The following is an 18,102-nucleotide window of genomic DNA, read 5'->3' on the forward strand; positions in this document are numbered from 1 at the left end:
ACCTGCCCTAAACCTACGTACCCTTTCAAAATTAAAGTCATTCTTTTCTGCAATCATTGCAGCATTGTCAATCACAGCGAAAATCTCACGCAATTGCTTCCCGTTCAGTTCCTGAACGTCTTCACTTTTGGGCCGTTCGCTACTGTGTTCAGCTTCAATTTTCTTCTTTCCTCTTCATCTGTCAGTTCTTGGTCATGGGATGCCAAAACCTCTTCAACATCATCTTTGTCAACTTCCACAAACCCTTAGCCAAACTCACTATATCCTTACTTGGTTCACCACGATCGAAAAGCTTTATTATGTCTAGTTTTACGCTGTGTGACACCCTTACACGCTCCTTTAGGCTTTTCCGATACCTTAGAACTCATCTTGCTAACGGAAGCACAAAATAAATCGACATAAAGCACAGATGCTCACTGGCACGTGTTTAAGCAATGCCGACTAGAATGCAGTTCCGGGGGAGAAGCTAGTCTGCTCGGCGTGCACTGCCTTTTTTTACACGCTGCCTTTTTCGCGCGCTGCCTTTTTTCGTAACAGTGAAAACACCTTCTGTTAGCAAAACCAGGTAACAAATGTAGGTCTTTTGTAACAGCGAGCTGACGTAAAGCGAATGTTCGAAAAACGGGGGACACCTGTATACGTAATTGATGTACTTGTTTATTATGTTTTATTTATTATTTTTTCTCTCTCTGCTAGATTATGTATTGCATTGCACTGCTGCTACTAAGTTAACAAATTTCACGTCACATGCCAGTGATAATAAACTTGATTCTGATTCTGACTTTATTCCTTGGAATGGAGAAGATTGGGAGGAGACTTGATAGAGATATAGGGTAAATGCAAGCAAGCAGGCTTTTTCCACTGACGTTGGATGGGACTAAAATCAGAGGTCATTGGTTAAGGGTGAAAGATGAAAAGTTTAAGGGGGAACATGAGGGGAAACTCTGAGGGTGGTGAGAGTGTGGGATGAGCTGCCAGCACAAGTGGTGCATGCGAGCTTATTTCAACGTTTAAAAGAAATGTGAATGAATTACTATTAAAGGGACAGAGCATAAATTGGCTTGTTATGCAGATGACATTTTGATCTATCTAGGGCAACCAACATACTCTTTGCCTAAATTGATGCAATCCTTTGAACAATATGGTCAATTATCAGGATACAAGATCAACATAGATAAAACCCAATTACGTTCATATTACTATAGCCCACCAAGAGAAATTGAAAATCGATACCCCTGGGCATGGCACACAGAGTCTTTCAAATATTTGAGCATCATTATGCCAAAAGGTTTGGAAAAATTATCAGAATGTAATTATCAACCTTTATACAAAAAAACTTAAGCAAGATGTGGCAAGATGGAACCTGATTCCTTTTCTCAGTCTCAGTTCAAGGATTGAGTCTATTAAAATGAATATACTGCCCAGACTGTTATATCTCTTTCAGACCCTACCAATAGAGATTAATCAAAATCAATTCAATGAATGGAACAAGATGTTATCAAGGTATATTTGGCAGGGTAAAAGGCCTAGAGTTCATCTCATAACTTCTCAATTAACAAAGGAAAAGGGGGGATGGGGCCTACCTTCTCTACGAGATTATTATTTTGCAGCACAGTTGAGAGCTGTGATATGTTGGTGCAACCCATCATATGACACTCAATGGAAAAACATTGAGGAGCGGGTACTTCCCATCCCCATACAAGCAATTTTCGCTGATAACAACCTGCAAAGGTACATAAATACTATTGATAACCCATGGGTGAAATTGACTCTTAAAATATGGAAAACTACTATAAAAGAATATAATCTAGAGGGAGATATTGCAATTCTTAAATGGTATGCATATGACTCGGATTTTACACCAAATAAATTGGATGCTAGATTTAAGGACTGGACAGCTAAAGGAATAACAGTTCTTTGCAACATAATGAAAGAAGAAACACTGTTCAGTTTTGTAATGTTTAAAGAGAAACACTTATTAGAAAAACAAGATTTTTATCGGTATTTACAGATGCGACAATATGTTAATAAGACGCTTAAAAATGTAACCAAGGCAAATACATGCTTGATAGAGCTCTTTAGAAAAGCATATCATTCAGATAATGGTAGTAGAATCATTTCAAGCATGTATAAGGGGTTGTCAAACCTTAAAGCACATTCGACTTCATACATTAAACAAAATGGGAGAAGGAAGGAGGGATAATTATATCTGAGGAAGAATGGACAACAATATGGAGATATCAATGGAAGTGTACCAGTTCCCAGAAATGGAGGGAGTTTGGATGGAAAAACTTGATAAGATATTTTATTACACCCTCTCAGAAATCCCATTATGGTAGTAACCTCCCTGTTTGCTGGAGAAATTGTGGAAATCAAAATGCAAATCATTATCATTTTTTGGGACTGCCCTGTTATCAAAAACTATTGGAGGGGGATACACAATGCCCTACAAGACATCTTTAAATGTGAAATACCCTTAGAGAGTAAGACCATATATTTTGGATACATACCTGAAGAATGGTTGAAAAGAGATAAATATTTAATGAATATACTGTTGGTGGCTGGTAAAAAAAAGTCTTACTAGGAAATGGTTATCACAGGAGAGCCCAACTTTAAATACATAGATGGAAATTACAATGGACATTTACAAAATAGAGACGATAACAGCATCTGTTAATCATAAGCTGGAAAAATTTGATTCATACTGGGAAAAATGGTTTAACTACATAATGCCTCATAGGCCTGATTTTATTCTTACATATCAATGAATCTGTTGTAAAAAAAAGATCACCCCCTACTTGTACATGGTTCTTTCCTTTTGCTTGTTTTTTCTTTCCACTTTTTTCTATAAGTGTATATCTCAGATAAATACTTTGTGGAGATTTGTGATATATATGTACAATGTCTGAAATACATCTTATGGAAATGTTTGATGATGAACTTCAATAAAAAAGTAAATTACAAAAAAAATAAAAGAAATGTGAATGGATGGTAGGAGTACGGAGGGCTATGGTCCCAGTGCAGGTGAATGGGAATTGGTAGTTTAAATAGTTTGGCACTAACTAGATGGGCTGAAGGACCTGTTTCTATGCTGTACTTTTCTCTGACTATTCATGTCATGTAATGGTTAAAAAGAAATGGCTGGAGTAATAGAACAATCATCTGTACTTCTAGCAGGTAAACTATAATTTGATTATATGGCCTGTATGATCAACATAGAATAGTGTCAATTCTACATTTTTATTTATATACTCTTAAGTACAAAAATTATAGTTTGAGTTTTGTATAGATTTTTTTAATGATGTCTTTTGTAGACACCTCTCAATTTGAAGAGCAATGTTGCACATGGATTCAGTAATGCTATAATATACCGTTGAAATATACCGTTGTTATAATATACTTGTTAAAATCAATCATACTCTAATTTTCCAGGGTGCACTGGTTGCAATGTACTATGACTAATTCTTTATTGCAATAACCTGTGTTGTCTGCAAAATGTAATTGACTTATTTTTGTTCTGTTAGCTTCTAGGGGTACTCCCATACAGAACAATGCTTTTGGATATGAACCAATGGGGGTTATGAATTTTGGATTTGCGCCAGCAAATGGACCGTACGCAGCAAATGGACCGTATGCAGCGAATGGACCCTATGCAGCAAATGGACCTTATGCAGGGAACGGTCCATATCCATATCAGCCTCCTCCTTTGAATGGAGGTTATGGACCACCACAAACGTCAATGGGATACCTTTATGGAATGCCTGCACCACAGTCAGGTAAAGATAAAAAGCTTACTGATAAGGCAGTGGCAGTGCTAAAGGCCAGTCAGCTGATTCTGCAGTAGTAGTAGCAGAAGTATTAATGAATGTGTTCTTTCCTCTTTATAAAAGCTAAAGAAGTATAAGAATTGCTAGAAGATAAAAGATCAAGGTGCATCTGATTTGCCGTCAACAATTCTAATAGTTATGTAATACAACCATAAGGGTGTAATTGGCTAAATTTCTTTTGAATTTGAAGAGATCAGAAATGAGCTGAGAGAAACTAATATTGTTGGAGAGTTTTGGAACTGTAGGTTCAAAGTTACCTGACCATCCCAACAATGTTCCACTCTCCACACATCTCAAGTTGCTCCCAAATTCTATCCAGAATATTACTTTGGAAACCGGGCTTAAAAACTGAAAAGTCATTGGTGTCTTGGTTGCCTGGTTACTGCACTCTGCGTTAATTTCAAATGATGCATACAGTCTGAGGAAAGGAGTTCATTGGTGTAATCTGGGGATAACCTGATGCCTGCTAATCTGCTGTGATTAAATAACTATGTTCACAGAGGTTAGAGTCAATTTATCCACCAGTCTTCCCTGTTGATGGGGAGTGTTTGAAAGTTTTTCTGCAAATGTCTTCAAAAATCAGTTTTGTACTTAAGGGTTAAATACAGCTTCTGTAAGTTTTTGGCTTTGTCCACTGAAATGTCTCACATTTTTTTTACCCTTGTTTCATAGGATGCATGTTAGTAGTTAAAAGAACTGGTTGTACAATTGCTTTAAACATGTAACTGATCTCTGAAAATGCATAGAACATCTAATTGCTCTTATTTTAAAATTAGCATACTTTTCATACCAGAGCCCTCCTGTCACCTCCCAGACTAATATTGTACTCTCCTCTAGCTCCACAACCTTCTAAGCCCTTTATACTCCTGTAATGTCAGTGTCTTGTACTCTGTTTTTCACCATTTCATCCTTGCAGACTGTGTCTTTCTCAGCCCACACAAAAAATTATGAGAATTCATCCATAAATCCCTGTCTTCTCCTTTATAAGGTTCTTTAATCTCCTCGCCAAACTTTGTCACCTATTTTAATATTCTTTGTGAGTTGCTCTTGGTGTTTTGTTTTCTTCTTAACACTTCACAACATTTTTCTTTGTTAATGTAGAGGCAAGTTTATCAACTTCTGCGAAAAGGCCATTGGCTCTTCACCCTACCATCCTTTTCCTGCCTCAGAGATCAAACCTATCCAGAACCCCAAGCAGGTGCCCCCCGCTGAAACAACCTCCACGTTTCATTTTGTGCATTTCCCTGAGTAAATCTGTTCCCAATTCACACTCCCACATTCCTACTTAACAGCATTCACACTTCAGAGTATGACTTTGATTTATTCGTTATAGTAAATAGCACAGCACTTGCCACACACGGGAATAAACTCTACCAAAATGTCCATAATGCAATCTTGGGAAATTATGAAACTTAACAAACAAAGTACTTTCTATGAACTCATCCCTGTCATAAAGAGAAATGGCTGATGGTTTTTAAAATTTCCAACCCTCTAACTTCTCACAAATTTTTGCACCCTATTTTGCTTTTATGCTGTCTCTGACTTTTCTTGATAGTCATGGTTGCCTTGCTTTAGAATGATCCTGGGACTTTCAGATTTCTTCCGGAAATTTCAGCCATTGCTCATGTCCCCTTCCAGTCAACTTTGGCCTCTCTCCGGCCTCTGTAGTTTACTTTATTATGATGCTAATACATTCGATTTTAGCTTCTCCCTCTCAAACTACAGGATGAATTTTATGATATTATGATCACTGCTTCTTAAGGGTTCCTATATCTTAACTGTTCTGAAAACCCATCTCATAGCACTCCACAAATTCTTGCTTTTGAAATCCAGCACCAGTCTACTTCCATATTGACATCCTCCATGACCATTGTTAAATTGCCTGTTTTACAAGCTTTTCTGTCTCCTATTGTAATTTGTAGCCCACTCCTTAGCTAATGTTCAGAGAGGCCTGTGTATAATTTCCATTGGGGTCTTTTTACCCTTGCAATTTCTCAACTCTTCCCAGAAGGATTTTGCATCTTCTGGTCCTATGTCACCTCCTCCTCAGGATTTGATTTCATTTTTTACCAACAAAGTCATCACATGCTCACTGTCTCCCTGCCTGTCCTTTTGATACGATGTGTATTCTTGAATGTTTGGCTCCCAGCTGTGATCTTCTTTCAACTCAGCGATGCCCACAGCGTCATACTGCCAATTTCTAACTGCACTTCTTTTGCCCAGTGGAAGACAGGAGAAGAGAGAATGTCTGGGTTAGGTGGGGCCTTTGATTATGCTGGCTGATTTACGAAGGCAACAGGAAGTGCAGAGGTCCAAAGTCCCCCTCCAAAGTTCTACAGTGGTTTCTAGGGCTCCAGGGCCCTGCCAGTCATTGTGAAAGCTATAGGTGTATTTGACTTTTCAAAATGCCACACCTCACCCTTATCCAAATGAAACTCCTTTTGCCGTTCCTTGGCCCACTTATTCAGCTGATTAAGATCCATACCCCTGTAACACATTTAGTGGTATCTGCAAATAGAATCTTAAATGGGAACTGTAGAGGGCTACAGCCTAATGTGGGCAAATGCAATTAGTGCAGATAGGCATCATGATTGGCAGGACAAGTTGGGCTGAAAAGGTTATTTCTGTGCTGAACATTTCTATGGCTGTATGAGTTTTGCATTTATACCTGCGTAGTCTGTTGGAAACAATTATTTTACCAATGCTGGGATTATACTGCCGTAGGAAGAAATAAATTAGATTTATTTTAATACACATGTAAAATGTGTCATTTCAGGTCCCCATCCATCTGCTCCTGCAATGGATATGTGCATGCCTCCACCACCGCCTTATCCTGGACCTCCATCAGCCAATGTAGCTGACCAAGGATTGCCTGGTATGTACACTTTAAAAAGATCCAAATGGGGACTGTTTAGTTGCTCTGAACTTCTGCTCCATCATTCTTCCTATCTTTGCACTATATGTCTCCCTTCTTAAACCTTAGGTATTTTATCAGGTCTCTTTTACCTGCCTGCGAACACATCTATCTTATAATGGCTACCAAAAGTACTAAAACCAGGAAAAAGGAAACTTCTACGGCTTTGCCGGCTGACATTCTCACTGTTTTGGAACAACATCGACAAGATATTTTAATGGATTTTAGAAAGGAATTTAGAACTTCTTTCAACCAGCTGGATTTCAAATTGGATCGGATCAATGCTAGAGTGGATGAACATGCTGAACATTTATCTCGCATTGACTCAACTTCTGAAGATTTAAAACGCAGTGTTCAATATCTTGAAACTCTCTGCTCCAACCTAGAGGAGAAGAATAGTAAACTTTTTTCCAAAATGGTGGATCTTGAAAACCAGAGCAGATGTTGCAATCTACAAATTCTTGGTTTGCCAGAGGCCACCGAACAGGGCTCTCCCGTGAAATTTTTTTCCGATTTTCTCTGTGAGATTTTTGGGAAAGAATTTCTTCCAACTCCACCTGAGCTTGAAAGGGCTCACAGGATGTATGTTCCTCGTGCAACTCTGGGTTCCCATCCACGGCTGGTAATTTTGTGCTTTCATCAATACCAGGTGAAAAACCGTTTGATTATGGAGGCACGCCGCAGAGGTACTTTTGCTTTTCAAAATACAGTCATTCGTTTTGTGGAGGATTTTGCCCCCCAGGTTCTGAAGATGCGTGCTGAGTTTAAAGGTGTAATGAAAGTGCTTTTTGATCGCGGATTCAGACCCTCTCTCCAAAATCCAGCCGATCTTTGAATTACGCTTACTACTGGAGAATATAAGTGGTTTAAGTCAGTGAAGGAGGCTGAGGCATTTGTTGGAAGTCTTCCGGCCACCCCGTCTTCTTTGGAACCAGTCTGACCTTCTAAAATGGTTGATAAGTACTTCTCGAAGTAAAACTATTTTTTCCGGTTTCAGACTTTACTTGAATAATTCAGACATTATCTATTGAAACTCTAAGGGCTGTAGTCAGTTTCTCCCTGGACTTGGTGCATTTTTTCTAAATAGATAATCTGAGTTTAATGTTTCCCTGCGGACTTTTAGATTGTACTTGTGTAATCTATTTTATTTTTGTATAACTTTATCTATAGAGATCTACAATTAACTCTAACTTGTTTTGGAGGTTTGGAATTTTTATTGAAGGCCTCCCTGTTGGTTGATACATTGTTTAAGTTTTGCTTTTTTTTTCTGTAAATGGTTGATAAGTACTCTCTTCGAATCTATAATTTCCCCCTTTCCTCCCTTTTGTTTCTTTTAATCTTTTATAATTTTTCGCGGGTAGGTTAGTTTTGGTTTTTTTCTGATTTTCTTTGTATTAAGTTTTATACTTCTGTTGAAGTTGTTCCTATTTGTAATTCTGTTTTCTAGTGCATAAATTAGTTACTATTTGCTATAGTATTCATATGGAACTGTTGTTAACGACTCAGAACTGGAAGTCATATTTGGGTTAATTTTTGTAGTAGAGCTAGCTGCTTTTTTTGGTAGCCGTCTAGTTTTGGGTTGCGAGGCTGGGGTAGGTTCTCCAGTTACAACATGACTCACTGTTTCTTTTGCTTTCCTTTGTTACTCAGGACATGTCTCTGTTTTGATTCTACGGATCTATGTTTACATTTTTGCTCCCAGACTGTTATTGTACTGCTTGATTTTTTATATGCCTGCTGCCTTCTATGCAGTAACAATTGATAATGGTTAATACACTTAAACTTGTGAGCTGGAATGTAAAGGGATTGAATCACCCTGTTAAAAGAAGGAAGGTCTCACATATTAAACAACTCAAAGCTGACATTGCTTTCCTTCAAGAAACTCATATTCGTAGTTTTGATAATTCTTGGCTTTTGTCAAAGTGGGCGGGTCAGCATTTTCATTCATCCTTTGCCGCCAAAGCTTTGGGGGGGGGGGGGTCTCCATCCTTATTAACTCAAATATTCCTTTTGAACTCCAATATAAGATATCTGATACAAAAGGCCATTTTATTATTGTTTCTGGTAAATTATATAATACTAAAGTTGGACTAGCAAACCAGTATGCTCCCAATTTTGATGATGTTAATTTTTTTGAACATTTTTTCTCCTCACTACCAGACTTAAACTCATATACTGGGTGGCGATTTCAATTGTTGGTTAGATCCTAATTTGGATCGATCGTCCTCTGTTACTAGACTACCTACTAAATCTGACTTAGCTATTCACTCTTTTCTCTCTAATTATGGTATCTCTGATATATGGCGTTTCCTTCATCCTACTGAGAGAGATTATTCTTTTTATCACATGTTCACCATACCTTTACTAGAATTGACTACTTTTTACTCAATAATCAACTTATTCCATTTGTCTATTCTTGTGATTATCAGAGCATACTGATTTCTGACCATGCCCCAATTACTTTGTCTTTAAATTTTCCTGGTCTCCCTCAGAGGAATAAACACTGGCGTTTTGACTCGACTTTATTATCGGATGATGATTTTCTAAAATTTATTAAGGATCAGATAACCTTTTATTTTAACACCAATACATCATCTGAAATGTCATCCCAGATTGTCTGGGATGCCATGAAAGCATATTTGAGGGGTCAAATAATCTCCTATACAGCAAATCTTAATAGAAAGTCCTGTGCAGATCGATTAGACCTCATTAATCAGATTAAAGAATTGGATCAACTGTATGCTCAAACTAAGAATCCTGAATTATACAAGAAGCATGTAGAACTTCAAACTAAATTTAATCTTCTGTCTACTCAACCTGTCGAACGCCAACTTCTTGAAAGTAAGAGTCACTTTTATATTCATGGTGACAAATCTGGTAAATTTCTAGCCAATCAGCTGAGGCGTTCCAAAGCCAAACAACATATTACAAAGATCCGGAAGGAGAATGGAGACTTTACATCGGAGCACTGAGAAATCAATGACGCATTTAAAAATTTTTATTCTCAACTTTATTCCTCTGAATCTTTGAATGAGAATATCTCTGTTGATCATTTTTTAAATAATCTGAATATTCCTTCGCTTTCATCTGATTTTAAAGCTAAACTTAATGCGCCTATATCATCAGAAGAAATATCTTTTGCAATTTCTGCATTGTCTTCAGGGAAATCTCCTGGACCTGATGGGTTCCCCGTAGAATTTTATAAATCATTCTCTTCACTTCTTTCTCTCAGTTATTCTCAGTATTATCTGACTCATTTAATTACAATTGCCATCCTCTTTTAATGAGGCATCTATTATTCTTTTATTAAAAAAGGGTAAAGACCCAACAGAGTGTTCCTCGTATAGGCCAATTTCTTTGCTTAATGTTGATGTTAAAATCTTGGCCAAAGTTTTGGCTTATAGATTAGAAACTGTTATTCCCTCTATTATTTCTGAGGATCAAACTGGTTTTATTAAAAATTGTCTTCCTTTTTTTAACATTCGGCGTTTATTTAACATTTTATATTCACCTCCAACTGGGATTCCTGAATGTGTTATTTCCCTCGATGCGGAGAAAGCATTTGATCGTATAGTGTGGAACTACCTTTTTGCAGTTTTAGAAAAATTTGACCTCAGTCAGAGTGGCACCCGTCAGGGATGCCCTTTAAGTCCCTTTCTCTTTGATTTGGCTATAGAACCTTTGTCGATAGCATTTCGAAATTGTCCTGAATTGACCGGGATTTGGAGAGGGGGTGTTGAGCATAAAGTTTCTCTTTATGCTGAAGACTTATTACTTTTTCTTTCCAATCCGTCTACATCCTTACCTCCAATGTTTTCACTTCTTGATCAGTTTAGCCAGTTCTCTGGCTATAAACTTAATTTACATAAGAGTGAACTTTTCCCAATTAATAAGAAGCACAAGAATTAACATTCCGTGATCTCCCTTTTAAAGAAGTTCATAATCTATTTACTTATCTTGGGATTATAGTCACAAGGAAGTTTAAAGATCTCTTCCGTGAAAACTTTGCCAATCTTTCATATACTATAAAGCAGAGTCTGTTACAATGGTCACCTCTATCTATGTCTTTGGTAGGTCGTATTAATGTTGTTAAAATGTATGTTCTCCCTAAACTTTTATATTTATTTCAATCAATCCCAATTTTTATTCCTAAATCTTTTTTTGATTCCTTAGACTCGTATTATTTTGTCATATCTGTGGAAGAATAAGCGCTCTAGAATTAATAAAGTTTATCTCCAAAAATCTAAAAAAGAGGGTGGCATGGCTTTACCTAACTTTCATTTATATTATTAGGCAGCCAATATACGTTGTGCTACCTTTTGGTCTTTTTCCACGGCCAACCCAAGTGCCCTAATTGGGTGGCAATGGAGTTGAGTTCCACTAAAGATTTATCTATCTCTGCACTTCTTAGCTCTGTACTCCCTAGTAGTTTGTCCAGATTAATAGTTAGTCCTCTTGTTAGACACACTTTGCGTATATGGGCTCAGTTTAGGAAATTTTATGGTTTCCATGGTTTTTCCTTTTCTAGCCCTACCTTACATAATCACCTTTTTTTTTACCTACTACATATGATTCAGTATTCCATGATTGGTATAGGATGGGCATTAGACATTTTGAAGATCTTTTTATTGATAATCGCTTCGCTTCTTTTCAACAGCTCTCTGCTAAGTTCAATCTGCCCAATGCTCATTTTTTTTAGATATCTCCAAATTAGACGCTTTATTAATCCTTTAATTCCTAACTTCCCTGAAATGCCTGAGAAAAATGTTATGGATTTCTTTCTTTCTATTAATCCACTAGATAAAGATTTAATATCATTTATTTGTGATAAATTAGCAGCCTTATGACGTGCCCATGTGGATAAAATTTAAATGGCATGGGAGCATGATTTAAATACCTCCTTATCCGATGAGACTTGGGACTCAATTCTCAAATCGGTTAATTCAACCTCTCTTTGTGCTCGCCATTGCCTTTTACAGTTTAAGATTGTTCATAGAGCCCATATGTCTAAATCTAAATTATCTCGATTTTACCCTAACATTAGTCCGCTTTGTGATAAATGCAAAAGGGGCGAGGCCTCTCTCATTCATATGTACTGGTTTTGTCCTAGCTTGAAGAAATTTTGGAAAGATGTCTTCATAACGTTATCGTATATTCTGAATCACCACCTAGAAACTAACTCTTTAATTGCTTTGGTCGGTTTCTGGGGTGAGACAGATTTACGTCTGAGTTCGACTAAGTGTTGAATATTATCTTTTGCTTCTCTCCTGGCTAGACGTTTAATCCTCCTTAGATGAGAGATGTTGCCCTGCCCACGCATGCTCAATGGCTTAACGATATTATGTCCTGCTTAGACCTTGAAAAAATTCATTATTCAGTTCTTAATTCGGATATAAAGTTCCGTAAGGTCTGGGGACCTTTTATTGAGTACTTTCATAACCTTCCTCTTAACTAAGGTTTTTTTCCTGGTCCCTTGCTTTCAGCTCCTTTTTTTTTGGTAGTAGGCATTAATATCTTCTGTTGCTAATTGTATTTACAGTTTTGGGGGTTTGAATGTCCTGATTTATACTCTCTATATTGTGTTGTGGTTGGTCTGGAGTTCTTTTTTTTTGTTGCGGGGCCTGGGGCGGATACTAATTTTACATGTCTTCAATTTGGGTGCTTTCTCTTTTTTTTTATCTTTTTTTGTACCATATTATTATTCTATGTTTATTTTTGCACTGTATCAATGTTCTTCATTTTGATCTGGGTTTTTTATCTGTAGCGATGTAGAAAATGTATTAAAAACTATCCAAATGACTTCAGTAATTCACTTTGATAGTACATATCATTTCAACTTTGAGTTAATTGTCATTTAAGTGTATAATTTACAGTTGCAAGGAAGTTTGTGAATCCTTTGCAATTCCTTAGTTTTCTGCAATTTTATGAGTTATTAATTCAGAAAACTGGGTCATTACAAAGGGTTCACAAACTGTATACCACCAAATGAAATAATATTCCTCCAGACCAGCGATTTCCGACCTTTTTTATGCATTGAAGTCTTATCATTAATCAAGAGGTGTGTGGACCCCTGGCTGGGAGCCCTTGCTCTTAGCAGTCCTTTCAACCCTTTGTAGGGTCTTGCAGTGTGAAATGGAAATCTGGGACAGCCTAATCTTTTAAACCCTGTAACATTCTTCTGTTAAGTTGAAGTTGAAAGGGCTTTGTATTTGCTGGCAGAATGTTTAGTGTTTCCTTGAGTAGGGAAAGATGAAGGGGTTCAGTTGATCTGTGGAAGAGTATGAAGAAATATATTGCATTAAGTTACATTAAAACTTTTCATCTTTTAGGTGGAGCTAAAGCAGCAGAAGCAGCTTCTAGCGCTTACTATAACCCATGCAACCCTCACAGTGTGTACATGCCAATGGTAAGAATTCTTTGTCTTCATTTTTGAAGCATTATAACTTCAGGTTTTCTTATCCATCAAAGTTTTCCCCAGGTTGAGCACTAAAGTAAACTTTGCCTGGTAATAAGCAATCCACAGTTACATTATGAAAGTTGTTCTTATTTACACTAATCCATTGGTCTTGACAAGATTTAGTGTGGCAAATGTAAAGTTTCGGCAATGTCTTCAAGTGCTTATGTCACAGAGATATAGATTGAGAGTACAGCCAGAAATTCAGTAGCACTTTCTTTCCGTCGTGGTAGGCAGAAGATCCTTTGTATCTGCAAATGAATGTACAATCTGAGTCTTGCTTTACAATATTGATTAATCCAAACACTACTATTTCTAGCAGCTTGCAACTGCCTTGATGAAAAGTTACTTATTTGTATATGGACTTCTTAACACCAAACTGCTTCTGAGCTCACTGCAGATCTTCCTATTTCTAGATCATAGCATCTGATCCTAGAATGAATATTTGTCCAAGAACATATGTGTTTAAATACATGCCTTTTAGCAATTGGATTGTTTATGAGAACTCCTGTTGGTTCTTTTAAGATGTCAAAAAATGTACCGCATTCATGCAAAACCATATTTTATGACTATCTCACTGTTCAAGTCCAACAGTAAAATGGATCTGTCTCTTACAGGATCAGCCCCCACCATATACCCCAGCAGAGGAAAAGAAGAAGAACTGAACCTGTTTGAAGTTCTTATTCTTCCAACTATTTGTGAATGATTTACTTTCTAAAAAGTGTGTTGTTAGATGCTGTATTTTTATTAGACTTGACCCAGTCCATCTCTTTCCACCTTGTGTCCTCCAGCTAAGGAAGTGAGTCTTGGACTGCAGGCATCTTATGGTGGCGTCCTTGCACAGATGGCCTGTGCATTGAAGTAGGTGAGGTGGCCATTACATTACACCATTGTATACTGTCTCTTTCCTACTCCTTGTTGTCTCTCTTTGACTTCCCCTGCCTTTCAGAATTTAATCTGCCTCCAAACCTCTGACCTCCATATATTGTCACCATAGAACGCAGGTGTTGGGGGAAGAAATTGATCAATCTACTCTGGTGATTCTACTTGAGCCATGTCTGCCTAAGCTCTACAGGATCTATTCCTTTAGGAATTCTGGACAAACCTGGGGGTGAAAACATTAAACTAATATGACAAATCCCAGTTTTGGAATATTGCCCTTGGTATTATAACTGTTTAGACTGTGAAAGCAGTATTAATTAATACAAAAATATTGCTTGTAAATATGATAATATTCAAAATATGTCAAATTATTGAAATTATTTTGTATAGTACCAACAGAAACAACGTTTTCCTACAAAACCACAATGCTATTTTAAGTAATGCCTGTGAAAATAAATTAATAACACAGCTATACTCATTAGCCAGTCATCACTCAATAGGCTTTGAGATTTTGATGTTTGATGTATCAAGATCCTTTATTTAAATTTCTCGGTAACAAATAAAATATTTCATGTTTCAGAAATTAGATAATATCAGCATTATTTAGAATATTACCAAGAAATATTTTTACAGCTTAGTAGGAGGGGATTGGAGAAGTTATTCTGTACTATTTGTCTAACCTACTTCACAAAAGTTTTATTGTAATTTCTTAGAGAGGAACATAAAATCAGATTGACTTGTTTCTAAGCTTCAACATTTGCTGTATCTTGCTTCTAAATTTTACATTTTAGTACCCACGTGACAGTTTGAGTTACTATAGATAAGGAATATAACTTCCAGGAATTTGAATCCTATTCATCACTTTGCATTGTCCCCACCGTTACTGATGACCAGTCATATTTTATGCAGTTTGTGGAATGGGCCTAAAGGGTGCATTTAGACACACACAAGATTGGAAAAACGCAATCCATAATTCCACTGCTGATGTTCAGTTCCCTTCATTGCTGGAACCAACATGCACAAGATCCATCATTACTTAGCTAGCTGGGTCTTGACTTTATTTATGACACCTTTTGTCCTTCCATGACACTGCTTGTTTAATTTTCAAGAATGATGTACTGTGTTAGTTACTTCCAGAAAGATTCTGTAACTTGTTAGTAGATAGATATAGTATTTGGTCATTTTGAGGGAATGGCTAGAGCTTTACAGTTACAGATAAAGGCAACCAGGGCACAGGCATAATGTGAAGCATTCTGGTAAATTTCATTGAATAGATCAAAAGCTTACCAACTAACTCTGGTCAAGGGATATTTGGGCCTGCTCATTTTCTCCAATATTTTGTGTGTGTTGATGGGATAATTAATTTTTTTTTTAATTTAATTATGAAGTAGGTAAATTGGAGTGTTTTTTTTTCATCTGTTTCAGCTTTGGTGATTATCCTCTCAATGGAGGATACCTTGGTGGAACTATTAGAAAACTTTAGTAACTAATCTGTTTGAAATAACAATGAAAGCCCAGTAAGGTGTTTCACACATGGTCATATTGCAGGTCTGCATAAATCATTTCTGTATTGGAGGGAATTTCAACACTCACCTGGTAGTAGTACATTGTCTAGATCACTGATCAAAATGATCAACACCTGTTCATCTAGTCACCCAAAGACAAATCCTGAGCAATTGATATGGTTACCCCAGAGGTTTGATCAGTTTGGACTACTCTCTCATTTCCCTGTCAACTCCTCTGTATGAGCACCTCAGTAACCAGTGCCACCTTGGCTTGCAGTTGTGTGTGTGGGAGAACGAAGGAACACAAGGAGGGAGGCACCCTGAGAAATAGATGGAGGATGAAGACTGAATTCTGTTAATATTTTTCCAAAGCAAAATGATTAAGAAAATTAATCATTGCTACACTTCTGTAGACTTTTGTACCATTAACCATGCACGTCATGATGGTGGGGGTAAAGCAAGAGGCGCTGGTATGGCTTTTATTTTTCCTTTACTTAGCTACAAGTGCTGCCTGACTTCTTGGAAGCAGTGTCCCTTCAAAGTAGGATGTTCTTACATCTGATTTTTTTTAATATACACTGAAAGAAAATTACTAAACATCTCAACTCTTTCAATTAAAAATTGATATTTATATCTTTTACTGATGAGGATAAAATAATACACAAAGTGACAGAACGAAGTGTGATTGAAATGCTGCCACAGCAGGGAAAGGCAACATGTTTGGCCCATTGTGTGCATTCTAATTTTATTCTGGTTCTGAGAATACCAAAGGGACTAAATTAATAAGCAAATGGGGTTGTTTGAGAACTTCAGTTTGATTGCTGCTGAACTTCATAGTTAAAAAGTATTGAATATACAGCTCAATCATAGCTGAGTAATGTAATGTTGATAGTTACAGTAATCATCTTTGGCAAAGAGCTGAAAGGAACAGAATTTAATGGTTTTTTAAAACAAAATTAATAGGTCCTTTTTTAGCAATGATGTGGCATCGTGGTGTTTTGGCAAGTTCTTAGTTAAAACCATTAGTAGACTTCCATCTAAAAGCAGTTCAGTAGCTTCTTTCATTAATAATGGTACAGACCACACCAGTAATTTAAGCACTCTAAACTGGAGAACTATTTTAAGCACTGGCAAGTGGTCATAACTAGTTAAACAAGCCAATGAATGAAGATGCACACTTTTTCTCTAGACCTTGGGAAATAATTCTGCTGTGTATTGGGTTTACAACTGTTGCAGTTGGGTGATTGCAGGATAAAGTAGGCATTTAGCATGGCTATTAATTCATACTGTAAATTTATGGATATTCATATAGATTCCAAAACCACTAAAAGAGTTGTTAGTTTTTAAAAATATTTCTTTATTATATATATTTTCTTGAGAAGGGAGAAGGAAGAGTTCACCAACTTTCCTTTCACACAATGTAACAGGAAATTTGCACAATGCACGTTGAGGCTGCTGCACCTTGCATCCTGTTTTACACTGATTTCAGAGTTAATCTGGTTCCTATCACCATACGGATATCATTGTTGTCAACCTGAAACTCGAGGATAAAGGAAAATCCAACTCCTGAGAACACAAAACCATCTGTGCTAAAGTTACTGCTGCCAGAGTCACTCTGAGACCAACAACTGTGTAAATGGGACTTTCTGGGGGAAATATTTAGAAATTATCTGCAATCCTGATATACTCAAACAAAACAATCTGCCTTGAAGTAGGGGAAATTCCAGCAGCTTTTCAGACTTCCTACAATTTATTTGCTTCCACTGATCAGTTTTTCCCAAATTGCAGCTGTACATGTGATATTTATCAGTTCAGGTACACAGATGAGGTTATAGAAAACAAATTTAAATGTGTTGCCAATTGTTAGCATGTCCTTCCACTTAAAAGTAATTGTTTAGAAATGTTAAAATGGTGTGTAAAATACAATGTAAAATAGTGAATTATATTGTGGGAAAGGAAAAATAATTTAGAACTTTCAATTGTAGTTAAAAATTTCTGGAATACTTGGGTATTCTCCAATTCCCTTGTGTTACTTGAAATACAGAATTTCTGTGAATTGTTGAATTGGTAGGAAGTTCTTTGATTATTTTCTTAATGCTGATTTTTATGTAAGTTGGCTAGTTTTTTTTTAACTTGATCTTTGCTTTTGACCATGTATTGATGCAGTAAACTGAACAAATATTAATCAAAATTTGAAAGGAAAGACCGTGGAGTATATACCCATCTGAATCTGAGATGCCGCAAAAACAAGTGTGACAGCTTTAAAGCAATATGCTTAAATTAAAGAAAGGTGACCAATGTAATAAAACCTGAGGGAAATAAACAATGCATTGCTCTTTATTTAATCTGTACTTTTGTACTAACTGGAGAATTGAGTGACCTGCTAGATTTATAAAAATGAATGTGTTTACTCATTGTGTATAATTCTGTATGTACGTATGCTTCAATAAAGCTTTACTACTTGTTAATAAGTGCTTTCATAAGCAAATAAAAACACTTGTGCAATGTGAGCATGCAGTA

The 18,102-nt window shown here is 36.6% G+C and overlaps 1 protein-coding gene across 1 annotated transcript in view; it reads left to right on the top strand.

Moving 5' to 3' along the window:
* Positions 1-18,102, top strand: part of LOC132383101 (WW domain-binding protein 2-like) — a 63,563-nt gene extending 45,461 nt beyond the window's left edge. The window contains exons 5-8 of the mRNA XM_059953897.1: positions 3,525-3,776; positions 6,604-6,702; positions 13,071-13,147; positions 13,813-18,102. Of these exons, the coding sequence (XP_059809880.1) occupies positions 3,525-3,776; positions 6,604-6,702; positions 13,071-13,147; positions 13,813-13,860 (476 nt within the window). The 3' untranslated portion in view covers positions 13,861-18,102. The remainder of the gene's footprint in view (positions 1-3,524; positions 3,777-6,603; positions 6,703-13,070; positions 13,148-13,812) is intronic.

The sequence above is a fragment of the Hypanus sabinus genome, chromosome 29, assembly GCF_030144855.1.
Source record: "Hypanus sabinus isolate sHypSab1 chromosome 29, sHypSab1.hap1, whole genome shotgun sequence".
Taxonomy (NCBI): domain Eukaryota; kingdom Metazoa; phylum Chordata; class Chondrichthyes; order Myliobatiformes; family Dasyatidae; genus Hypanus; species Hypanus sabinus.